Here is a 26,012-nt window from a genome sequence, read left to right on the forward strand (position 1 = left end):
GGAATGTTTTTATCATATATTGAACTATTGCTACAAAGTCTCACTTTTTAACTATATTTTCATTTGCCCTAAATTATACAAACAATTACATACATTTTTTACTCTATTTAAATTCCTCTCTCGATTATAATTTCTTCCAAAAATATGATCTACTATGCGTAGCACGGGTGTTTAGACTAGTTTGATTAATTTACACTAGATGGGTTTGAATAGGAAATTGTTTAAAAATATTATGATGTGATATGTGTAAAACAAAAATATAATTAAAAATATAAAAAATTGATTGAAAAATATATTATGATACAAATAAATACTTTTAACAAAAATATTTGTGATTGGCGTATACTATAGATTAATGTAATCTTATGGTATGGATTTAAGGAGATAGCTAGCATGTTCAAACTATTAACCAATTTAAATCATTGATTGCACTATTGTAATTAAATTTGTTTAGCGAGTACAAAAGGTTTGATTAGAGTAAAAATTATGGTTTTGTATCAATTGAAGATTATTTGAAATTTTTTTTGATATTATTTATTAAAGCACTTTTTTATGTGATGTATATGAAATAAAAAGATAATTAAAAATTATATTTTGCAAATAATTAAAATATTTTCCAAATTACCATATCCCAACGAACCCAGAGTTAGAAATAAAGTGCCTTCTTCAAATGATACAAAAAAGAAGAAAAAACTATGTAGATAATAAAAAGAAAAAGAAGAAGAAGATGTAGAAGATGCTACTGAAAGTTTGAAGTTTGAAGCCTGAAATGAGTGGTGAACTTATAAATGGTTCTTAATAGGTTACTAGATTGCTAGTTGTTAGAAAGAAATTGAGATGTCTATACACATGAGAAATTTAAATGGATCTTAGTGGCAGGCCATTAGTCACCTAAATAGATAGTTCCTAATAGTATGGTTACTGGCTACTAGAGTGAAAATACAAAAAAGATGTGGATAAGTGTCTATGTGTATTAGCAATTGAAAATGAACGAAAATTTTCTTCACCAAATATTTGGTGCAATATACTTGGGTAATTTAGAGACTTCTTTGACATGAATGTCACAGTATCATATCTTTGCTATTGTATATTGTATGACAAAAATTAAATCTCAAGTTTGAGTTAAAGATAAGATGTACATTGAGCGGATAAGACATAATTTGATATAGATTAAAACTATTTATGAGTATATAACTGAAACTAAAGATTCCAAAAACTAGGTTAGAAATAAACAAATCATAGAGTGGCTTAAGCGATTGGCATGCATTATATGATGTATGATGTATTATCAAAAAAGCTTGTCTATCCATATGGTATAAATGCATATGAATGAGGTTGAAATTTTTAATATCTTTTGACGAGTTTTATAGCCCATATGAGTAAGGTGTCTTAGTCATGGAGTATTTTTGATAGACTCATCTACATAAGTGTAGAGGTGGGATAATATGACAATTTAGGTTAATTTTCTAAAACACTCATGAAAATCGGGATAAACACGACTGTAGCATGCTAGCTTGTAAAACTAATTTAGAACATTAACATGTTCATGTTTGTGATATGATTCTACGTGTCCTAAAGTGCTCAGTGTATTTAAAGACTAAGGTAAGTTTGATAAAACTAAAATCTAAAAATTGAAATATTAAATCTGAATTGTGAATCCAATAAGTTATTATATTGTTAAGAGTTATTAAAAAAGCAACCTCAAAAACACTAAAAACAACTTAAAAAACAACCTCATCCATAGTAAAAGCATTTCACCTACATTATTACAGTAAAATATTTCAAAAACATCCCAAAAAACAGTTAATCCAAACGGAATTGTTCTATCAGATTCAGAACATATTACTCAAAGCAACTAAAAACCAATTAGAAAAAAAACAAGCCGATGATTTTATGCCATCGTGAAACCAAAGTTCCAGAATTGCCACTATCATTCCTCCATTCTCCACTACCCCTCCTTGTTCTAGCCTCCCGTTTACTCATCGTATTTTGCACATAACTACTGTTTGGAGTGGTGGTGCTAGCCTAGGGCCATTGATCGCTATTGCATGGTATGTGTACACACACAAACACACATTAAAGTCGAGAAAAGCAACTACTTTTAGGTTCTAATTCATCCAAAACAAGTATCACAATTATCAGCATCTCTTAATGAAAATTATCGTAAGCTTGTTGACAGAAAAAATATGATGAATAACATGACACAGATGTTGACATATGAAGCTTGATCAGTATTTCGATTTTGTCTGCTGCAAGCATCGCTTAGTCCGCTGTAACATCCTTTTTTCTGCTTGATCCCTCTCCCAAGATCATCAAGAACAAACGTGGTATTTGTTTGACTACTACTAAATAAAACACACCACAAATAGGGACCTTTGTGCTTATGGGCTCGAAATATGCCAATTCCAACTTCGTTATGTGATCTGTTTCCCAAAAGGGAGAAAGATTTTTTGTCTCGGAAAAGCACTTTTGAGAAGGCTTCTGAAGGCGTGAGATCTTTGTGATGACAGCCAACAACATGGCCAGATATGGTTCCAAAAGTTGGCAGCTCCACACCACAATTGGGAGCAAAAATTTCAGTAAAATCATCTGCGGAAGGGTGACAATTTATGGCATTATCACTAGTGCAGTTAGCTTGACATTCCTCTGCACACTGCAGGGCAACGCACCCCAGGCCAGGACTATTACTTAATTCAGGAAGCTTATGAGCTGTTCGGTTCATGTTGATGAGTTCAACAAGATCATCTGCTGGGTTCCCTGTAGCAAAATACAGTACAATACACAAGGGTAGATCTTGCAGTCAGATGACAGTGTTTGAAAAAAATCATGTAACACAAACCTGAAACTAACAAGACAAAAGAAATCCAGAACTGCCATGCCTTTTGAACATGAGCAGATATCAATGAGACAGAAATGTACTCTTGCTGCCTGAGTGTTAGTGTAAATTCAGATTACCGAGAATAAATAAGACATAGCAAATTGCCTTTCTAAGTCAATCTCAGCGCTTCTGATTCCTTACCTTTCAATCTAAGACATTTCTTATTTAACATCACAATTAAGGTACAAATGCAGCGACCGCTCCAACAGGTGTATCTGGCCACAAGACTAATGGTGAGGTGGAGGAAAAATTTTCTTTTTATTCGAATATAGGTACTTCCAAGTCAATACAAGTCGTATATTTTCCTATCTAATCTGTGAAGACACTCTAATTAAGGGGTTGGTTTTTGAAGATCCCTCAGGTAAAGCATGAGAATCAGCTGAGCAAACATCATCAGAAAAGCAAGTCATAGAAAATACAACCAAAGTCTATTGGGCATGCCATTTCATGTCCTTATTGTAACTAGCCCCTTCTAGTTCATCATCTCCGAAATTTCATGTCAGTGTGATGGCCGATCATACATGCATTTCTCCTGTCCTCCTTTATAATAAGAGACTAAGTTTCCCTTCTTTCCTCTTAAAGAAATTTGTGATGAAGGGTTGAAGAAGGGAGTTTTAGCCTTTAAGCCATTAGTGGTTGCTTGTCCCCTGCTCATTATCTGCAGCTGGACTTCCTATTCCAACTATGAGCGGGTTTAGTACAAAATGCATATCATAACAATAAATTTTTTTTACATTTCCTCCTTAGCTCTTGGTCATAGAAAATGATACAGGGGTAAAAATTCCCCCAAAGAATAAAGCACATTATTCAGATACAGCAAAGAATGACGTTCTATTTGGTTGCAGGTTAGATAATTTAAGCCAAAAACAACCGCGTCAAAGAATTTACAGAGTGCAGTCTTATGAGCTAACTTAATATTTGTTTGAATCACAGTTTTGGTATTTGTTTATGTTCTCTTGTGTCACAACGATCGATACATAAGCTTTGATAATCAAAGTAGAATAACAAGAACATCACTTGTGATAGAAATGTATTCATAACAATAGTGGTAGAGAGATGGGCTAAGAGAAATGGAGGAAAAAATGGGAGAATAAATTCGATTAAGTTTCAGTCATAAGCTCTTCTATGAATCAATTGCATCAAGGCACAATAAGTCCTTTATTTGACCGAAATAAATGGGCAATTCGAAATTAACCGGAAATGGAATCTAAAGGATGTTTTTTTTCAAAATGCACATAGTTTTTTTTTCCAGATTTTCGACTGTTTCTTTCATCAGACAATATAGAAGTTATTTCCCCAGAAAAATTCTATGACCAAAAAAAGAATCAAAGCTACTGAAATTGACTTTTTATACAAGATCTTTCTCCATTAATAATCCCATTTATGCCAGAAACATAACACAAAATATTTTAGACAGAGAAAAAAAAAATTGAAGGTAGCTCATCAAGCTTGTTATTACATCATACAATATTGGAAAACTACAGAAATCAAGCAAAAACTAGACGGGTTATATACATCCCAGTAGTCGTGAAGGAAAGGCAGAGGAGCAGAATGAGATAAGGAGCTCTAGACTCAGAATCTACCTACCGTGGTGCTTTGAGGATACAACAGCTGCCAAGAAAAGGCTGCAAAGAACAATGAGGTTAACAAATGTCTTCAACATTATGCCTTCCTCTCAAAAGAGTCCGATATGCCAAATTCAGAAAGTGAGTGAAAGAGCTAGTTTTCACTCACTTTCTTTCTCGGTGGAAATGAAAAAAAATATGAGAGAGAGAGATGAAAGAAAGGTAAAGCTCAGACAAAGGGGTCTGCTTAGCGTTTAAACTTAAGACTATAGATAGCATTTCTTGCACATTACTGGAGAAGTCAAATGAACATTGGAAAGAAAAAGTGAGCTTTGGGTTTTGAGAAAAGTGGACAGAGGACGAGTTTTTGCAGAGATTGGGGGTGGAAAAGATGGCGTAGGGGTCCCAAGTAGCCGTTAATTGATTTCTTTTTTTTTGGGAAATACCTCTCCAGTTGCTTCCAGCCAATTAGCCGAATAACAACAGGCTATTCCTAATGTTTGTTTCCCCACTACTCTTCTAAGTATTTCAGTTAGTTGATCACTTATGAAGATTTATTGCAACTATTAATACTTGGGATTCTAATGCCAAATTCAACAGTGGAACATAGTAACCAGTTAGACCTTGCAAACCAGAGAATAGATTGAAGTTACTTGAAATGCTGAGGCCAAGAAGTGTTTGTATACCTGTTATTTGAAAAAATTATTCATTTTGACACTGAAGTACTTTGTTTGTGATATGATGTATTATATGATATAAAAAAGTAATTAAAAAGATAAAAAAAGTAGTTAAAATATATTTATGATGGAAGCCAAATAATTATTTTCAACTAATGGGATATCCAAACATTGTTAAATAATTTACAACTTTTTTTTTCAACTTTGCCCTCTATTTATATTGTCAATCAAACCAAAGACTTGCAATCTTTCTTCTTTTTTTTTTTTCTTTTTTCCTTTTATTTTTACTTTCCTTTTTTATTTTTGGTCAAACTAGAGACCTTTTTTCCCTTTTCTTTCCATTTTTTCCTCTCTTTTTCCTCTTTTCTCCGTTTCATTCTTTTTCTTGACAATCCAGTTCTTCTTGGATAGTTGAATTATTTCACATAATATTTCACTTGCATCATAAATACATTTTTTAACCCACATTTATATATTTTCAATTACTTTTTTATCTCACATACATCGCGTTACAAAAAAGTACTACAGTAATTATTTTAAATAATACTTTATCCAAACACTCAATTTAGCACTCAAGACTGATAACTTGCCAGCTTTTCAGGAAAATTCCCAACTAGCTGTCGGGTCTAGTCAGTCCAGCAACCCAATAATTTAACAAAAAAATATTATGTTTTAGAACAACACATGAATTTTCAATTGCCATTCGCATTTTTAACTTGCATGGATGTTATTTATCGGTCATTCATCAATTTTTGAGTCGTAAGTTATTTACCAATCGATCATTCAGTGATTTTTAAGTAGTTTCTAGAGTTTGATCAAAAGTATAGGGGTTATGTGGATATTTCTAATCGATAAGGGATCCTTTGACTTGTGCATAAACGATAGAGAAGTTTATTGGATTTTATCCAAATGCATATGATTAGAATAATATCTGTTAATGTTAATTTCTAAGAAGGATTAAAAAAAAGATACAGTACTACCATCTTAATACCTCAAGACAAAGATAACTAAATACTGGTACATTACACGTGATTACAAATAACATTGAAAATTTTTGTTTGCATAATGATTTTTTTTTTTTTTTTTACTATTTTGTGCTGCTATGATGGTATAGACCCCTTTTTTTTTTTTTTTTTTTTTTTACTTTACATGGTTTCCAGAATTTTTTTTAAAAAAACATAATAATCGTAGCGATGGGCTTAACTGAAGCGTGCGTCTGACTTGACAACTGCCAAAATGCCCAATTAAATGGGCCTCAACTGTAGGCGACCCAAAAATCTGTGATTAGGTCACAAAACCTGGGTGAGAGCTCCGACGAACTCTCTAGAAGGCAAAGCTTTTATAACCAATAAAAGGGCCCATAAGCGTATCATTTCAAAATTAACATTAACAAAAGCTGCTCTTCCTCCCAGCTCAAAGCTCAAGTCTGTAGCTCTTTCCCCTTATCCATGGCGTCTACCCTTGTTACATTAGCAGCAAAACCCTTCACTTCTCAAAACACAAACCTCCAATTTTTGCCCACCCAAAGACCCAGAGGTAATTCTAACTTCCTTTTCTTGGTTGCCCTGTTGAATTTTTTTTTCAATTTCCAATTAGGCCTCAGCTTTGTTAACATATATAGTTCATTTTCTGTTCTCATCAGTTTTGCCCAGAAATAACTCCCTCAGAGTCAGTGCAATTGCCAAGAAGTTCGAACCCACTAAGGTTTTCACTCGTTCTTCATCCTGTTTTTCTTTTTCAACATTTTAGAGTAGAATTTTGTTTCAACTTATTTTCAATAATTTTTCCCAGCTCTTATGTTGGACGAATGGGGGAATTGGGAAGGGAAAAATTCCTGATGGGTTTTGGTTTATTTGATTATTTCTATGTTTTACAGGTTGTGCCTCAAGCAGATAGAGTGTTAATAAGGTTAGAGGAGCTACCACAGGTATTCCATCGTAGACTTTATCATTGTCAAGATTAAATTTTTCTGGCTATGAATTTTGTTCTTCTGCATTCATATTATCGTGGGTATTTGGTGGGTTAATACTTACTTTTAATGGGATTATATATGTGAGATTTGAAGTAATGAATTTAATACGAAACAATTGAGTATCCAGGCATTATTTTCGTGTCAAAATTCTGTTGGATATTGGAAAATGTTGAATCAGAATGTTGTCTTTTTTCATTCATTATTATTCTAAAAAATGTTAGAATTTTTGTTTCTGTAATAACCACAAGCATCTTTTGCAAAGTGATGACTACTATGAAAAGTAACTTTCAGTGAATAAAAACAGTAATTAAACCATCGTAGTTACTTAGTGAACGGTGACCTATTTCTGATAAATTCAGGGCCTGTCTATGTGTTATGAACTCTGAAGCGGACATAAAAGACTTCAATAATATTGATACTGGGTTGACTATGTAAAATTCACACACTAGCAGATGGTGGATTCCTTTGATTGTGTGGTTATAGATGGTATGATCCTGATTTTATGTGTGAGACTTCAATTAGTTACTTCGAAGTTTGTGATAGTGGCAATGCGGAGGAGCAAGTTGACATTCATACTTCCGTGGCAGAGTCTTTTCGGTTATAATGATGGGAATGTATTGTTGCAAGTGCTGCCCCGTCCCAGGCTGTAGCACTGAAAATTACTATTGTGTTCCATAACAAACTTTCTTTCTAGCCCAACTTTTGCCTATAGTATGCTCTTATTTCAATCATGCTGGATAGTTAAAGGAACTTGAGGAATTCTAGTCCTAATGGATACTATAGAATTCTCTACAGACATACTTTTAGACAGACATGCGCAAACAGAGACATACCTTCCTAGGGCTATGATTGACATACAAAATAATTTTGATGCAGAAATCAGCAGGGGGAGTTTTGCTGCCAAAATCAGCAGTAAAGTTTGAGCGCTATCTAATGGGGGAGGTAGGTGAAACATAAAAAATGTTTTATTAAAGTAAACACTACTGGACTGAATTTCATTTATTGGCTGCTTAATTGCGTGATTTACTCTAGGTGATATCTGTTGGTACCGAAGCTGGCGAAGTGAACAGTGGAAAGAAGGTCTGTTGACAAATTTGTGCACGCAGAACTTTGAAGTCCTGTTTTTGATTACTCAAAATACATAGCCGGGATGCTGGACTTTGTTGTTTGACGTGATTGTTGTCTTGACCCTATATTATTGTTTTGCAGGTGCTTTTTTCTGACATAAATGCCTATGAGGTATGCAATGACACGTCACTTCTATGTCTTAAGATGTGTTCTCGAGATGTTTGCAAGCAGTTTCTACGATTACATGATCTGCAGGAAATGGATACTCATTTAAACATATTTCTTTTTTGAGGTATTTATGATTGATTTTTTTTTCTTCTTTGATAATCTATCAGGTGGATTTGGGAACAGAGTCTAGACACTGTTTTTGTAAAGCTGGCGACCTCCTTGCTGTGGTTGAATAATTTCAGCGTTTCAAAGCCTGAGGCTTCTGATTAAGGAGATTTGGCTTCGAGGATGCATTCATTTTGTCAGATTTGGTTGGTAGAGAGCTCATTTGAAGTCTAAAGTTGCTTTTCTCTTACTTTCAATTGTGCAATTATAATGTAAAACTCAGTGTTGTGGGATGTTGCAATACTGTAATTCATCACAAGTTACATGCTTAAAATTTCCCTGCCTAAAATCAAATTTCTGGTTTTCCATTTGACTCTGCTTTTGACATTGATGTGTTGTTGATTTTAGGCTGGCAGTCTTATCTAAATTTATAGTTAGTCGTATTGTGTGATAAATCAGTTCAAAATTGTTCATCCGGTGAATCATATTGGGCTTTTGTTGATGTTCACCTCTTAAGGGGTCTTCCTGAAGGCAACAGGTGAGCATACTAGGGTTAACCATTTTCCTTGTCATGATGCACTTTCTTGCAAAAGTTTAGATGGGGGTAAGTTACTATAATGATAGGTCAGTATATCAATTATTAAGAAGGATCAGCAACTGAATGCTGGATATGCTTCAGTCTTGTTTGATATCTGGTTATAATCTACAAACTTATCTTTCAATAATGCCAAGAGAAGAGGGCAAAAGAAACGACAGAGACCAAAAGTACGGCTTCCAATTAGTATCAACAAGCCATATAAACTGACAATAACAATCGGTGAAGACATAATCATGGAGTGGTAGAACCGAGTGAAACCAAGAAGAACTGGAGAACTGACAAATAAAATCGTCCTTTGTATCGAAAGTGTAACGACCAGCATTACTACTCAAGGTGCAATCTGATTTCACAGATCAAAAGAGTTACCAGCTTTGGGCTGCAGATGCGCTTCTCAATCGTGTCAAGCTTTGTAGTAGGAAAGCCTTTGACTATTCGTGCTTTTTTGAGTTACCCCCTCTACATATCAATTGCAACAATCAAGATGCTCAAATTTTCATGTTTGCCAACTTCTTCATTCAGCCAAAAATTTCCAGAAAGGTGCACATTTTCTGGCAAAAATCAACTGACTATAAGAAAAGTAAGGTGTTGCTATTACGAGGCGTATAATACAAAAGGACAATGAAATCAAAATTGCCTCAACTACCGAAACAAATTAGAGGTAGAAATTAAAACTCAAACAAGCGTAATTCGATCATCCCTTCCTTCCTTTTGGGAGAATACCATGCTACAACTTTCCCTGATTGCAAGAGCCGCAAAGCATAGTTCAGGCTGAAAATAGCATCTTCAAAGTGAGGACCCCGGCTGCCTCTTGCCAAATCTAGCACAAATCTAGAGTCCACTCGGAAAACAATAGGTCCTACAACCTACAAAATGAACATATTCACCAGCTCAATTTATGTCCTACATCTCAAGAATTTCAAAATCAAAAAATAACTCACATTCTAGATGACCCTACAATTCAAAACCTGCACCATCTCGATGATGACGACTGACCTCAAGCACTTCTATGTTACTTAACCTTGATACACCCAAAAAGTACAAATTTGAAAACAACATGATATCAGAGTCATTGAACTTCCCTCTTTACTAGTATTACCTTCTCTTTCAGCAATTTTATTCTATAAGCAGAAAACGAGGAGGTTTAAAACAAGTTTACCTGCTGCTGCAATATAACATTGAATCTCGGCGAAGACGGAAAGTTTTCTGCATTACTGTTAGAAGCATTCCCAACATTTGAAATCTGCTTGGCTAATGCCGAAACTGAAGCAACATCCAATCGGGCATCTATCCTTGATAGGTCCCCAAACAACTTTCTAAATTTTCCATGCTGGAAAGTATAGCAAAATGACCCAAACATATCAAGGCTGAAAGGACTTCTACTCTTAGCATTATAAGGAATGTGATCAACCCCAGCTTCCCTTGATTCAACAGCAACCACACTCTTCCCATTACCAAACCATGATGCACAAGTAGCACCTATATGCACAAAAAAGTTTGAAGCAGAAAGGAAGGTTACAAGAACTGTTATTTAGTAGGAAGAGAAATATTGAAAGCAAATGTATGACTGCAAAATTTTGTACTAATGAACTGCTATCATGACTCAAGACCTGCTGTTATAACATACAGTATTCTCAAGACACTGTATTAGAGCTGATAGTTACTAAGAAGCTGAAGTCGGAGTAAATAAATCAAGAGATATTAGCAAAATATGTTGCATTTATTCAAGAAACTTTTAAGTTCTGAAAATGCAGAAGACAACAATCATAAGCATGTACTCTAATTGAGAATAGTCCCTGCTACATAAGCCGAACAAGGCCCAAAATTTAAACATCCACTGCCCTTGATCATTGGCTAATCCTGGCACTCTATTTGTTTTTAAACTCTACTCAGTAAGAAAGAACTAGATTTATAAAATCAGTAGACACAAAAAATGGAACACCAGTTGGAGAGTTTGGCATCACTTGAGTTTAAAAGACACTGCATATTCCCACCAAGCAAAGAGAGTGGATGAAGTAGAGATGAGATCTTCCTTTGGCAGTATAAGTAATAACCATGTGGCATTTTGAGCTTATTGCTCAATCTCTGTACATTAGTAGCCACAAAAACTTAATGAAATTAAATTCAAAAAGATTACTCCAGTTAACAGCTTGAAGGGACAGGATTGGCTTACAGTAACTACCAGGAGTAGAGGGCTCCCGTATTCTTAAGTGTTGCAACTAAGGAGAAGGACAACAATAAAGATGATAGACTTTCATATCTAAGAAAGACAAGGACCAGCAGCCACGGGACGCAGAACAGCTTAAGCTTCAAATATTGACAAGAGTGAATCGTATCTAACCAACGCAATTACTTGAATGCACTTACTGTATGTTCCTTACAACACTAAAGTAGACCATCGTTCGGGAGACAGAACACAGATTTTTTTCATGATCCAAGTATAGAGCACCATGGACATCGGATCTTTGTTTATTCATCACTTCAACTTTATATTTTGAATATGGTTGATACATTCATCGAACTTCGTTATGCTAACCAAGTACATTGGGCAGAAAAACAGAAGGAAAACACATACCAAGAGTCAGGAGATGCTAATAAATTTTTGACACAGATGAATATTTATTTTTCGTTCATGAAGGTAGCAAATTGCCTTTAGAACCAGAAAAGAGTAATATAGTTAACAGGAAAGAAAGACAGTCTTAGTTGTTCAAAAACAGAACAAGAACAAGAACATTAAACAACATTACCAATTATTCCAGATATAGCTGAATGAGGTTCCTTAAGACGAACATCATATGAAGGCCGCCAAAACTTGCCATTAGGTGTCTCTACTATGAGATCCTCTTTTTTCTCTCTTTGCCTCCATAGGTCTTTGCTCTTCTCATAAGAAACTGCACCTTTTGCACAAAACCCTGGCAACAAAGCAAGTGGTGCCTCGGCAGCATTCAAGGAATCAACAGAACTGGGAAGGCCACCATTTTTATGAATGCCGAAGCGATATCTCAACCCAGATTCAGAAACAAGGGACAAACAGTCAAGAGATATAGATTCTGGAACATTCCAGTATCTTCCTCTATCGTCTATAAACAGCTCTGGCCATGCTGCTTCCAAGGTGATGTCATGAGTGGGAAGCTGAAACCCAACAAAGATCAACATGTAAACCTCAAACTTAGATGCATGTCTTAGAACAGCCCCAAACTCATTCAAGCATGTAAATAACACAAGCAGAGAACAGTAATAGATGCCCCCACTCACGACAAAATATTGACCAACAATACACATTAAACTACTGGATCAAAAGAAAAGAAAAGCATTTTGCAGCAGTCACAGGGAGCAAAAGTAAAAGTAAAGCAAAAGGGGCCAGATCTGGACCCGATCTAAACCCAACATAAGCACTGTCAAATGCAACTCAAAGCAGAACTTGATTGGTATTTGTCTTGTTGGCTCCATCAAGCCCTTTTTTCCCTTCATGCTTAACATCATACTTGCAATTGTTCAGTTATTTTATGATGACAAGAACTCCAGAACTCAAAAAACTTTGAACATCAATTCAAAAACACCCAGACTCTCACCAGTCAGCTGACAAATCAGAAGATGAGTAATAGACAAGAATTCGTAAGACCCCATAAATGAAAACATGATCTCAAATATATGATTAGCATCACACAAACACATTCAAAGCAATCTAATAAGCAACAACTACAACAAAAAGACCAAAATTCCTTAAACAAATTTCCCAAAAATAAATGGATAATAGAAATCCTAGAGCAAAAAGGTGATGCCAAGTAGCAATGATTCAAAAGAAAGCAGCATTTACCTTTTCTAAATGCATTTGAAAGACAAAATTTCATTGCAGATGAATAAAAAAAATATATGCACAACTGCCATACGATGGAATGTTAACAATGGAAAGTACACAGAAAATCTTATACTCTCCTGATTCTTTAGGCCTATCATGTAGATAACAAAGAACCTATAAGAATGAACATTCTGTATAAAGAAAAGGAAAAGATGGTATGAAATTGATTAGGGGCAGAATTTTAATTATTTAGGAGCGATATATTTTGGGAATAAGTATGAGGTTAGTTGATTTGTCCATGACTTACCAGTTGTTAAGGCTTTGCCAACCAAAAGATGGCATAACAGCTGAAGGTGTGCGCGTGTAAGCCAGCTTGTTAATGTGTTATAGACTCACACTTCAAGTGAAGTCTGGATATATTAGAAATTTAGAGGGAAGGAGAGCAGGCCCCATAATTATAGCATTTGTGTTTTCTTCATGATGTCTTACACAACTTAAACGTACTAGTGCCAGATATCCCCAACCCACACATACATATGTATGCTAGCTAAACTTTTGAACCCTAGACCTGCTTTTAACAGCAGCCCATAAAATAAACATGTAAGCCTAACGAGACCAATGAGGTTGGTCTAACCAAACTGAAATCAGAAAGAAAGAACTGACTATTTGGAAGTGGTGAAGCAAAAGTAGCAGTCCAAATCACAGAAATAACATAGTATAAGCAACTCAAGTACAAGAAACCTAGCAAGTTCTGGATTGTTGCCTTATAAAAGAGCATGGCTCTAGATCGACGTCCTTTCCTCTCTCCATGCTTCTCTGAACTCAACAAAATGGAAGCTGAGGATGTCAAAGCAAGCTGGGAGCACAGACCAATTGAATAAAGTGATTTGTTTAGGAAATGTCTAGCAACATCTCTGAACGCAGGTAATTCCCACTCATCTCCAGCAGATACTTCAGCTTTAATGGAAGAAATCAACTTTTTTGGACGGAATTGCCCAATTAATCCAAGCCACCTGTATGTACGTTTATGAAGGACATAAACCAGATGCAAACTTTGAGAATGCGTATTGAAGCACATTTTAAACACAACAGGCTGAAATAACGTCTATTTCATAATAATGTGCGACAATCTAAATGGCATATTTTATTCTTCACACAGAAAGAAAGGAAATAACAAAAGCATCAAGCTAGTGATATATTTTTTGCATATACTTGTCCTACTACATATTTCCCCATTTCTCTAGCATGTTTCCGTTTATTGCAAGTGAAACTTATCATAATTTTTTCAACTCTTACAATTTTGGCTGAAGTCAAACTAAAATAAAGAATTTGCAATATAGTAAGCAGTTTCTTTTTTGGTTTTGGCTTCAAGAAGACAAATGCCATAATCAAAAAGGCAAAATTCCATGGTATCAAGAATGTGTTTGTAATCAACCGCTGAAACTTGTCAACTTATACATTCAACCAAATGGAGGTTAACAATAAGACGAGTTCAAGTGAATTCAGACTTGGATATTTTTGAGAAGATGACATTCTAGGAATAGTATCATCCACTTCATCGTGGGTGAAAATCACTATTGATGAAGAGGCAAATATAACAAGGTTTATGCTAAAATTCAAGGAATAGTATCATCCACTTCTATTTCTTAGTTGAATTATCTTTCCTGCCATTTGCAAGGGTTTCCTGAGGATAGCCTACAATAGATTTACTCTATTCCTCCCAGCTTTCGAATTCAAATGTTCGCAGCCCTTGGCTGGCATTCTAAACCAGATGCTATAGAAGAGCATTACCTAGGATAGGATTACTGGAGCTTTAACCAGAAATCCAGCAACTTAACACAACCAGTAATTACACTTTCAACAAACACCCAGTTGTCCCATTTCCAAAAACATACAGAAAAATGGTAAAAGAATTTTTTGTTGTTCATCCAAATTGTCAACAGTTTTTATTTCTTCATTAAGCTATAGTAACGACGAGGAAAATTCCAAGCGAGCTCTTAAATGTGTAGAGATAATTCTACTAGCGGGAGAGTTTCCTTACCAATTTGCGGTCGGGGCAGCTCTGAGCAAGAGGGAATGAAGAGCAAAAGAGCCCAGTTCTTTATGAGGAGTTGGAGACCAAGTGGGAATGATTCCTAGCGGAAACCCATTTCCCAGTAGAGACAGCTGCTGAATTCTGAGGGCTCTACTCGCTCTGGCGCCGTCTAATGGAATAGGGTCACCTGGGATTGAACGGGCCACCCCGTCAAGGGATTGTGGAGTGGCAATGTCGAGGTCCCAAAACCCCGCATCCATAGCTGTTCTCAGGTTCGCCATCTTGCTGCCGGCCGGCCGGCTCGGCTGGTGGGTGATGGTAGTCTCAGCTGAGGAGTGTTTTCTTGATGGGTTTATTGTTTTCCTTCTTATCTGATTAGGACTTCGTTTTGGAAGGGAGCGAGGGAAGCTATTTGAAGGTAGTTTTGGGGGTTTTGGTGTCTATTATTTTCTATTTTTCTCTTCCTTGGGTGGAATAATGATTGTGTAGTCCCTACACTTTAAAACGGAGATCAATTTAGTCCTTAAACTTCTAATAGTAAATTAGAATAGTCTTTTTTATTTTAGAGGAATTTTGAGAAATTGAAATACGGAAGATACAAAATTCATAAGTTGGATGAAATTTTTTTTTAATTCGTGAATGAGGATTGCGTTATTGGTCACTGATTAAAATAACTAATAAATTTATTAGTAAATAACTAAATTATCCTTTAAACATTGTGCACGTTACTCAATAAAAATATGCGTTTTGATGAACATATACTTATATCGAATGTGCACATCTAAATCGATAAATTCACATATGTATACTCAAATGGGCATGTATGAAATAGTATGTGTATATACAAGTTATTTTATAATTTTACTTGCCCCATTAAATTTTTTTTTCCATAATTTGTTAACTGTAACTTATACCTCATCTATGAAATTCCTAAAACTTATAGAAATCTTATGGATTTCAAATCTTCCTAATCCTATTTTCCAATTTTCTCTTTTATTTCATGTTTGGACATGTATCAACCATGGATTAGATAATTTTAGAATTATCCTACAAAGTACTTTTTCAGCATTTGAATTTGGAACTAGTCAGAATATTTATTTGTATCCAAATAATTTTCCCTCACATTATAACATTATAAGATAAGTTGGAAGATTCTATATTCCCTCCTTAGTATTTGAACTATTGACCTAACATTATGATAGCAGTTTTTTTTTTTTTTTTTTCGCCTCTCCCCACTGTTACAAGAAGGATGATGAGAAAGAAAATGGCTAAGCCCGTTTGCTTGTCATTTGAGTTGGGGATGACCTCTTTGAGATGAATATCAACAAAAGTACTAGCGTATGTTTTGCCCACTAAACAATTGATTATCACACGATGCTCCTAATTATGAATTTAGACAAGAATACAAATTAATTTAAAAGTGAGTTAAATTGAAACCAGGAATTTGATTTTAGACTACAAATTTTCCTATAAGTTACACCCTATATATATGAATTTCAATTATTCATATTCTTATCTTCCAAATTTTCCCAAGATCTTTTGGGGGTTTGGTTTCTATGTTATTTTTTTTTTAAAAAAAACAATGATTTTGTGTCTCCATTATTTAAAACGGATATCAATTTAGAGTCTGATTGTTTCAATGTAAAATTTTTTCCCGAGAAGAACATTTTCAATGAAAATAATTTTCGTGAAAAAATTTTCATTTCCCTTTATTTTCAGGTGTTTGGTGCAGTTTTATGAAAATGTACCACAAAACTAAAACCTACAAGAAGGATTCCCCATAGAGTCCCTCCAATTACCACCATCCCATGTACATTGGATTTACCATCTCAACCTAGAGATTCATCCAATCTCCAAATCTATCAAACTCTAGAATTGGGAATTCATAGTTTCTCAAATCAATTACACAGCATACCAATGAAGATTCAAATTCATAATATGTCAACGAAAATTGCTTCAGTAATTAAACTATAATTGATCAAACATCATATGGAAAAGTAGCACTTGAATTCTAGTACAAACTTTTCTGCACAATAGTCTTCCAAATTTCTCCTTCACTTTTCCAAATTTCTCTCACCCAAAAACTTATCAGGACCCACTCTTGGTATAGATTTTCTACATCTCCATGGATGCATTGTTTATGCTGGCATGGGAGGAAAGGAGTAGAATTGGCGAAGATGAGGAGGAGTGAAAGGTGGCTGACAATGGTGTTTTTCATTGCAGGTGTAAGGATGCATTTTTAACGATGGACTCAATTTGGTATTTCTTATTTGTTATGAGTATTTTGATAAGTAAGCGCTGAAATGATTGATACGTTAAGTTTGATGGAAATTAACTTCCGTATGCCTGCTCCATAAGTCATTTTATATCTTGTAGCGTAAAAGATTTTGCACTGGAAAATATATTCCCGACATCTTTTGCTGCCGAACACCAGAAAATCCAAAAACTATTTTTTGGAAAATATTTTCAGTTCAAACAAACAGTCTCTTAGTCCTTGAACTGTAGATTAGTTAATTTTAGAATTATGCTCTTAAACTATAGAAATGCTGTTAATTGGTTATAGCACAAAATGTTGAACTAATAGAAGCTCTTAAACGTTCTGTAAACTACTTTTGAGAGAGTAATTATGAAGTATTAATAGTAGGTCTTGGCTATTAGCATGTACACTAGTGTACACCTTTGAATTATATTCCAAGTCTGATTATACTTGTACTGTAGGTGCAGAAGATTGGAATCTCTGACTTGCAATCATACCTACATCTTATACCTTACCTGGTACCGATGCGAACCTTGTTGATGATGAAATTCGCAAACAACCAAACTCCGAATTGACGGTGATTGACACAAGTTTAAATGGCAGAAAATTCTATTTGGATCCCTCTAAACCCCGTTATTGTGAATCTTTTTTTTATCAATAATCAAAAGAACTAACGAACTCTAGAAATTGATGATAGGCGCCACAATCAACAATGATGAATTTGATTGATAAACAGAATAAATACGAAGACAATTTTAAGCGTTCAAGAAAAGCTCGTAGAGCCAAGAGAGAAAACTCTTAAGAAATATTTTTTGTAAAATGTCGTAACTATTATTGAAAGAGAAAAATGATGCTTTTATGTTTCTTGACACAAACTCCCAACGGACTAGGCCAAACAAAAACACAACTAATTGGAACTTGAAACCTAGCCCATAACCCTACTAAGTAACTCGGATCCAAGGTGCTAATCTAGTCTGTTTATTAACTAACAACTCAATCCACTCATAACTAATACTAACGACTAAATTAATGACTAAGCTAAGCTAACGACACTATAAGCTCCACACATTCGGCCGTAACTAAAGACAAAACTAATGAAACTTGAGTAGGAAATTTGGGTCTATAATCTCTTTCTTCCAAGCAATTTGGACATCCCCTTGAGCAAGGAAATAGTGAAGACATAGCTCCACACTTGGAACTCCATGCTCACATCCGGTGGTCAACTTGACTTAAGTGAGTTGATTGTTAGCAAACTCGATTTAGATGAGTTGGTTGTTAGCACATAGTCTCGAGTAGAATTTTTATTATTTGACCGTGATAATTAGGGCTGCAAACGAATCGAGCCGCTCGCGAGCTCGAGTCAAGCTCGATCAATATCGAGCTCGAGTCGAGTTCGAGCTGGCTCGAGTCGAAATCGAACTCGAACTCGAATTCAAAATATTAAGCTAGTTAACTCGCGAGTCGGCTCGCGCGAGCTAGAGTATATTTATATATATGTATATTTTTTATATTTTTATTTTAAGTATATATATATATTTTATTTTTTTAATTTTAATAGTAAAATTATATATATATCCTTAATATTTTATTATTTATAAAGAAAAAAATATTATTTTATTTATTTTTTTAAAAATAAAATAATTATTTTTTATTTTTTTCGAGCTCGAGCTTGAAATTGTCAGCTCGTCGAGCTCGAGCTTGAAATTGTCAGCTCGTCGAGCTCGAGCTCGAGTTCGAATTCAATGAAATTATATCGAGACTCGGCTCGATTAGGCCAAAACTCGACTCGGATCGGCTCGTTTGCAGCCCTACCGTCATTAACATCTAATGCCAAAATAAAATCTGAAAGAAAAAAAGTTTGGGTAAGGAACCGTGCAAGGCAGGTTGATGAAACGCTTTTTAAGCTAATCCTATCTATATGACTTCAACCCGTTCCGTTTGAAAGTCTGAAACAATAATACAAGTTTGAAGTTTGGTTCAGCTTGTATTGTTTCCTGTGCATTTCACAAGAATTAAGAATTGTTGCTAAACAAAGTCGAAATATTGCCATGCAGTCTTATTGTCGCGTATGTTTATTCGATAAAGTATCCTTTTAGAGTTACAATATCATTATTCAAGTCCAACCTCTTTATTTGCGTAGAAAAGAGGGTTTGAGTAAGTACCACTATCGATTATTCTGTTACTTTACCATAAGTTTGACACAAAAAGGGGAAAAAGAAAAAGGCTGAAGCCTCCTGTATAAAATTAGCATTTCTCCACACCTTAAAACAGCACCATGCTTTAGTATGTCTTTTAAGAAAGTGGACTAATGAGGTTAAAATTTCTGTCTTATAAAAGGACTTTTTAGTTCTTTTCAGAAACTAATGTCATAATACTATTCCCATACTGGATGATGTTCTTTATCAAGTTGTAACGGTTGAAAAGTGGCGTAGCTTAGTACTAAATTTGGAGAGACAAACCAAATGCTGCAAGTAACCTAAAAACATTAGAGCCCTTCATGCATATCCCTTTTAAATTCATTTCCTTTTTTTTTGTTTTAGGAAACAGACGATTAGAACTATCACGGAGAAAGAAAAAAGAAAAGAAAAGAGAAGAAAAACCATGTTTTGTCTAAGTAAGAAGTTGTCACTTAATATGAAACTCTTCGATAATCTAATCTCTATTATTGCTCTTACGAACAGAAGATGCCACGATGATGGCACTTAGATGCGTATAAGCAATTAAGGATGGGGATTGGGGACGACCCATATTGTCAATTTTGTGATACACTCAAATAGGAATTTTGGAGATGTATCTGAATTTGGTAATTGTTTTATTTTGGAGATGTACCTGAATAAGCTAAGAGTTTGGCAATTGTTTCCAAATTCGCTTTCTTGAATAGTTTTCTTGAAAGATCCTCCTATTCTTTTGATTTGAATTGCTTTGAAAGATCCTATTCTTATCATTTGCGAGTACTAATTTACAAATTATTCTGTTTTAGAGTGAAATAAAACAATAGGAGGGCAACGAGAAAGGATAGTGAGCTTCAAAATTGGTTGTGAATAACTCTTTAGGGATCGGCTTTAAACTTTTGGTACTAAATAATACATGGAGAAATTCAAGTGTTCGAAAATGTTATAGTTGGTAATACTTTTGGGCAGTTTGATCAACATGGATTTCATGATCTTTGGTTGTAAATTACATTCAGCAGTATCATTTTATTCACATTTTCCTTGATCCATGACGTTCATAAAGAATACTCTTTGATGGCTTTTTTTTCAAAAGGATGGGCAAAGCTTGTCAATGCGTTTCTGTCTTTCCTTAGATGCCTAATAACTAACCTCAAAAATGACTTCCTCTATTTCATTCTCATAAAGATGCTTATATCAGCGGGCTAGGATTTTTTCCTTTTTTTATTTTTGGACGAAGTGAGGCTCTGTTACTTATACAAGAAAACGAAAAACAAATTTATAGTTTGAGAATTGAACTAAAGACCTACATTTAAGGAAGTATAGCCATGGATAGTCATAACGTCTTATAATTTTAATACATAATGTAGTTGTTTATTACTGATTAATTATCCTTTTAAGAGTAAGTTTTTTTATATACTATCATTGTATACTAGCATATTTAAATCATATACCATATAATGTGAATTTAAATTTGAAATTTAAATCATACACATGTGACATGCATCAGTAGCTGCTATTGTGAAAAAAATTAATACGTTGTTGGTGCGTAAAAAGTTAATCCTTAATTTAATGTTTAATGCAATCGTACATGGATTATTACGCTCGATCTGAGTGCCAAAAGGAATGTTTAATGCAGTCATACGTGGATTATTATGCTCGAACTGAGTGCCAAAAGAAATTGAAGAGTATTATTATGGGATTATAGAGTATTATTTGAAATATTATTTGGAATAATTACTGTAACACTTTTTGTGATTTGATGTATGTGAGATAAAAAGGCGGTTGGCAATATAAAAAGGTGAATTGGGAAATGTGTTTATGATGCAAGCGAAATATTATTTGAGATAATTTGTTATCCAAACACCATTTGTCCACCTAAGTCCCATTCTTTTTGCTGTTTTATAGTATAAGTGGGGTCTCAAATCGGAGATCTCTCACTTACACTCTATTCTCTCATATCATTCAATCAATCTCTCCCCCTATCTACGTCAAATTCTTGAGATTTTAATTCCTCAAACAAACTTGGGCTTTTCTCTAGATAAATTAGGGTAGGAATAGAAGTAACGTAGATGTTGCCGATTAACAAACAAAAAAAAGTTATAGGAGTTAAATCAAGATTATTATTTGTTAATTTCTTAATTGTAGTTGATTGGAATTAGTATAGCCCAAGTCTACGTTTGGTTAGTTGAGTTCCAATCTAACTAGAGTGGTTGTCCAATTCCAAAGTGATCTCTGATTCATTAGATGGTGCGGATGAAATCCTTGAGCAATATGGAGACTTAGTGCCCTATATATACGTTGAGTTAGTCTGCACTATGTTTCGTTGCTTTGCCTCGTTATACATAGGGCTGTTGCTCATCATTTTTTATTCTTTATCCTTCATTGCCTAATTAATTCATTGAGTGAAATTTATATGTTGTTTTCCTGTGGGTTATATTCCAACAAATTGTCAATCCTATATCCAAACAAATATCACCAGCCTTTCAAAAAGAGACGCGTCTTCTATTTTCTCAGTACAAATTAAAAAAAGAAAAACCTTGTCATTGGATTAGGCTCCTGCGTTCTGGTTCATTACAGTAAAAGTTGCTTGATGCTGGCAAATTTAAGCCAGCATATATGGAATATGCGTAAAAGTAATGAGTTCGTGGCTCTTTTGTAATGATGATCAACTCTTTGTTAGCTCCTATTACAAGTTTGGACATTTGTCTGGCAGTTCTTGGGTGGAGGCATAAAGAGTAGTTAGCTGTCTTTAACTCTTTTAGAACAGTAGCTGACTTATCTCTCCATTTCTTTAAATAAAGTTCAAGTTTCTTTAAATTCATGCTTATTCTTCTTTTCTTTTTCTTCTTACAGATGTTATTCTAATGACTACTGGCTAGCGATTTGATTAGAGGTTCAATTAAGGACCATATAAGCAGTCTAAAATCATTATAAAAAAAAAACATGCAAATTGACTTGAACCATTAATTCCTACCATTTCATGTAATGAAAATTTCCAATATTCCCCAGCACATATCAAATTTGCCCTTACTAATAATTACCCAAGTTTGAACTTTTTATAAATTTCTCTTGATGTCATACAAATAGAGGAAGGATAGAAAATCAGTCATGGAGTCCTTAGAAGTGCATGGGATCACGAAAGGGAATTATCATCTATTTTGCTTAATAGGAATGTTAATTGCATTCCTCTTTTTGTTAGTTAATTGTTCTTTTACTGTCATTTTTATCGTACAATTTTTATTTATTAGACTGTATGATAAAGTAAATAGTGAGAGTGCGATTAACATTTCCCTTGCTCAATTAAAGGACATATAGAGTTTTGACTTCCATTATAACTGCTGCCAGTAACAAGCAAAAACAATTTCATTTGATTGTAGACATGAAGCTGGATATGTAACTATGATGTGTTTTATCAAAACAAGAAAGGCAAAAAAATAAATAAATAAATAAAGAAACTGGATATATATAACTTCAATTCCCTTCATTCATCAATTTCTGTCTTGTACACTAGCCTTCAAGAGCCCCTCCCAAAAATTTACTACCTTTCATTGGCTTATACTACTAAGATAGAATTTAGACAATAATCTAATCTAGACATTTTTTCGAGAAACGAAAATTTTGACAAATAAATCTAATTCCAGGAGAACTCCAAAAGCCGGTATCTTTTGGAGCCTCCCAAGGACTTAACTACCCAAATTCCCAACCCCCAAAGCCGACGTGGGATAGAAACCCCGACAAAGGTCAAGCCCACAATAATCTAATCTAGACATGCTTTCCACTTTTCTTGACCAAAAAGACAGAACTATGTGTGAAACGAGAAATGTGACACACGACCAATATAAAGTGACACATTAACAGTCCTAGATTGTAACACTACACAAATGGATAATTGATAAAGCAACACGGCTTAGGGCTTGGGACCCAAAGTCAAGACAGTTATTTCAAACCATCCCTTCCTTCAAATTTTGTTCAAGAATTTGTTCCAAATGTACTTACCAAACCAAACCCACTCCTTGACAGCTATAAATCATCACCACCTCATTAACAGAGCAAGTGAAAACAGGAAAAACATGCCATATTAAACAAGAAAAATGAGGCCTTCCATCTCCTCTGCCCTCTTGATCACTTTATTCCTCTTGTGTTTCATCCATGGATCCACCAGCCAAGAGAATCTGATCAGGGAAAGTTGCAGAACATTTGCCAAAGATGATCCAAACATCAACTTCAATTTCTGCACAACTTCTCTCCAAGCTGCACCAGCTAGCCACTGTGCTGCTCTTCGCGGCCTGGGGACGATTTCCTTCAGGCTGATCCGGTACAACGTTACTGATACAAGGTGCATGATCAGACAATTGCTCAAGGGCAAGAAGCTGGATCCTTATGTCCGGCAGTGCTTGAATGATTGCTTCGAGCTTTATTCAGATGCAATAGACACTATGAAGCAGGCCATGAAAGCTTACAATACTAAAAGATTCGCCGATGCTAATATCGAGATAAGTTCGATTATGGATGCAGCAACAACTTGTGAAGATGGTTTCAATGAGAGAAAAGGTGTAGTTTCACCATTAACAAAGAGAAATAACAACACCTTCGAGTTGTCTGCAATAGCACTTAATGTCATGCGTATTCTTCAGACACGGTCAGACTAACCTTCCTGGAATATTGAACTACTGCGTAATATTACCAGTTATCAGGGTTTCTTTCTTGTTATTCCCTTTTTTTTTTGACATCTTCATTTTCTTCTTTGGGATCTTATTTCTGAATCATGTTATTAGTTTTATTCTATTTCAAATCCAAGATGCTTGTTTCATGCTCCAAAGTTTTTTGTCTACGTCATGATAATCAGAAATAATGTTTTCAGGAAATCAAGAAGAAGCATCACACTAAAGTTAATGATCTAATTAAGGAGTGACTTCTACTTAATCTTCCATATAAGGCTTAATTTCTACACCAAAGTTGAGATTTTTAGAGAAAAAAAAAAAATCAGTTGTGGTAATTCACAGGTAAACTTAGCAGGAAAGCATGAAATAGGTTTGGTAGCATCTATATCGATATATGGTCTAGAGACATATGGGTATATATGAAGGTTCTTGAAAAAACAAGCTTTTCAGTTACTACTTTGTGAAGCCTAAGCAGTCAGCAACCTAGTCATCTTGTCAAATCATGTCATTTAGTTCCATAAGATAATCTTCAATTATGGGCATCAAAAAGTTGAAAGCCATTCCTTGATCACATAATTATTTATTTATTAAGAATATTAAACATTACAATAAAGATCCCTATATTTAACAGCAATAATTGCATAGGACAAAATGCAAAATATTCCTACAAATAATTGAAGTATGAAACATGCTGAATAAGCACTTCTATACAAATTCAACCTTAGTTTTCTTGACAAATAAGAACAACACAGGCAGCTAGCCCATGAGACTTTTCATTTGTTATAGTTCACAATCTTTTGCTAATTAACAAAACAAAAGCACTAATGATCCAACTATGATGCAATCTTTTTTAGTTAAAGAAATTCAAAGTAAAGACTGTAATGCATAACCAATGGTATTAGAGTCACTCTCTCTGAAGAAGTCACCTTAACCATAGTAAACATTACGAAAAAAAAATAATTAACCAGATAATTGAGAATGCAATAATTAATTGATTTTTCTGTAGCTTGTCTCTCCATCAACTTAAAACGCCACTTCAACAAACATTTTCTGTCCAATTAGTTAGCTTGTGACTTTGAGATGAATGGAGGAGACTCATCAAAGCCATCTTTTGTCTGTTGTTCGAGAATCAACTCACTTTCTGATACAGAATGAGGACCCCGGACTCTTGTATCCCTCGTCTTTCCTCGTCAAAAAACAATGCATTACAATGACTTTCGGCCCTGCTAGCTAGACCATTGCTTCAGTCACTCCACCTTTTATCTCTGCCTACTTTACCAAGGGATAATAGGAAAATTCCGTGTTGGCATAATCAGTGTTGTAGAATATGTTACAGCTAGTAATATTCCATGGTTCCCGACCAGTAAAAGTGCTATTTTGCATTAGCACCATCAGCTACCAAAAGTGATTAAAAGACTGTTGGGTAAATACTCTGCACTATATTCTTCGTTCGTGCAAATGAATGAAATAAATCATGAATGTAACATAGAGATTAAAAAAAGAATGACGGATCCCCCATTATTTTGATATGGATTGACCCAAAAAACGATCAACTCCTAAACCAAAAATTATGTTCCCTGCATGCATAATTGTCGCATGAAAAGTGGCAAAAGTATTGTAACGCAATACTGAAGAGACTTTGTTAATTGTATACTCCTCAAACCATTGAAATCTCAACGCCCAAATTCGTTTGGTTCTCTATTGCTATTAATTATACCTCGTCAATATCGTTTTATTCTCATAATAACATCAACTTTGTTTGATTCTCTAATCTTTATAATCTCTTTTGTTTCTTACAATTCTATCATGTTGGTGAGCACAGGTTTGCTCTCGGTTAATTATTTTAATTGATTATAAATTCTAATTTTGAATAATCAGTTTTTGTGATGTTATTTATTGTTTTCATGTTCTAATTATAGATTTCTTTAATGATCAAAAAGCTAAAATTTATAATTATCTAAAGAATAGTTTTTAATGATTCTGATAATCAGTTTCTATAATCAGATTTTGTAAAATGTAAAGTAACCAAGAACAAGGCCTACTAGATTTTGTCTAGCTACC

The 26,012-nt window shown here is 34.5% G+C and overlaps 4 protein-coding genes across 4 annotated transcripts; 2 read left to right on the forward strand and 2 right to left on the reverse strand.

Moving 5' to 3' along the window:
- Positions 1–2,082: 2,082 nt before the first annotated feature.
- Positions 2,083–4,676, reverse strand: LOC113732048 (uncharacterized). The gene is made up of 2 exons (XM_027257651.2): positions 4,466–4,676; positions 2,083–2,757 (listed from the first exon to the last, which is right to left on the reverse strand). Exons 1-2 carry the CDS (start codon positions 4,539–4,541, stop codon positions 2,159–2,161), a joined length of 675 nt encoding a protein of 224 aa, XP_027113452.1. The 5' UTR covers positions 4,542–4,676; the 3' UTR covers positions 2,083–2,158.
- Positions 4,677–6,480: 1,804 nt separating this feature from the next.
- On the forward strand, positions 6,481–8,801 carry LOC113732049 (10 kDa chaperonin 1, chloroplastic-like). Its single transcript, XM_027257652.2, has 7 exons — positions 6,481–6,656; positions 6,763–6,824; positions 6,997–7,047; positions 7,969–8,034; positions 8,125–8,172; positions 8,302–8,331; positions 8,496–8,801. Exons 1-7 carry the CDS (start codon positions 6,569–6,571, stop codon positions 8,562–8,564), a joined length of 414 nt encoding a protein of 137 aa, XP_027113453.1. The 5' UTR covers positions 6,481–6,568; the 3' UTR covers positions 8,565–8,801.
- Positions 8,802–9,513: 712 nt separating this feature from the next.
- LOC113732050 (protein TRIGALACTOSYLDIACYLGLYCEROL 4, chloroplastic) lies at positions 9,514–15,267 on the reverse strand. The gene is made up of 5 exons (XM_027257653.2): positions 14,869–15,267; positions 13,591–13,840; positions 11,776–12,160; positions 10,188–10,507; positions 9,514–9,894 (listed from the first exon to the last, which is right to left on the reverse strand). Exons 1-5 carry the CDS (start codon positions 15,141–15,143, stop codon positions 9,697–9,699), a joined length of 1,428 nt encoding a protein of 475 aa, XP_027113454.1. The 5' UTR covers positions 15,144–15,267; the 3' UTR covers positions 9,514–9,696.
- Positions 15,268–23,291: 8,024 nt separating this feature from the next.
- Positions 23,292–24,109, forward strand: LOC113732051 (putative invertase inhibitor). The gene has a single exon (XM_027257654.2). It carries the CDS (start codon positions 23,382–23,384, stop codon positions 23,937–23,939), a length of 558 nt encoding a protein of 185 aa, XP_027113455.1. The 5' UTR covers positions 23,292–23,381; the 3' UTR covers positions 23,940–24,109.
- The last annotated feature ends 1,903 nt before the right edge of the window (positions 24,110–26,012 follow it).

Source organism: Coffea arabica, chromosome 2e (genome assembly GCF_036785885.1).
Source record: "Coffea arabica cultivar ET-39 chromosome 2e, Coffea Arabica ET-39 HiFi, whole genome shotgun sequence".
Classification (NCBI taxonomy): Eukaryota; Viridiplantae; Streptophyta; class Magnoliopsida; order Gentianales; family Rubiaceae; genus Coffea; species Coffea arabica.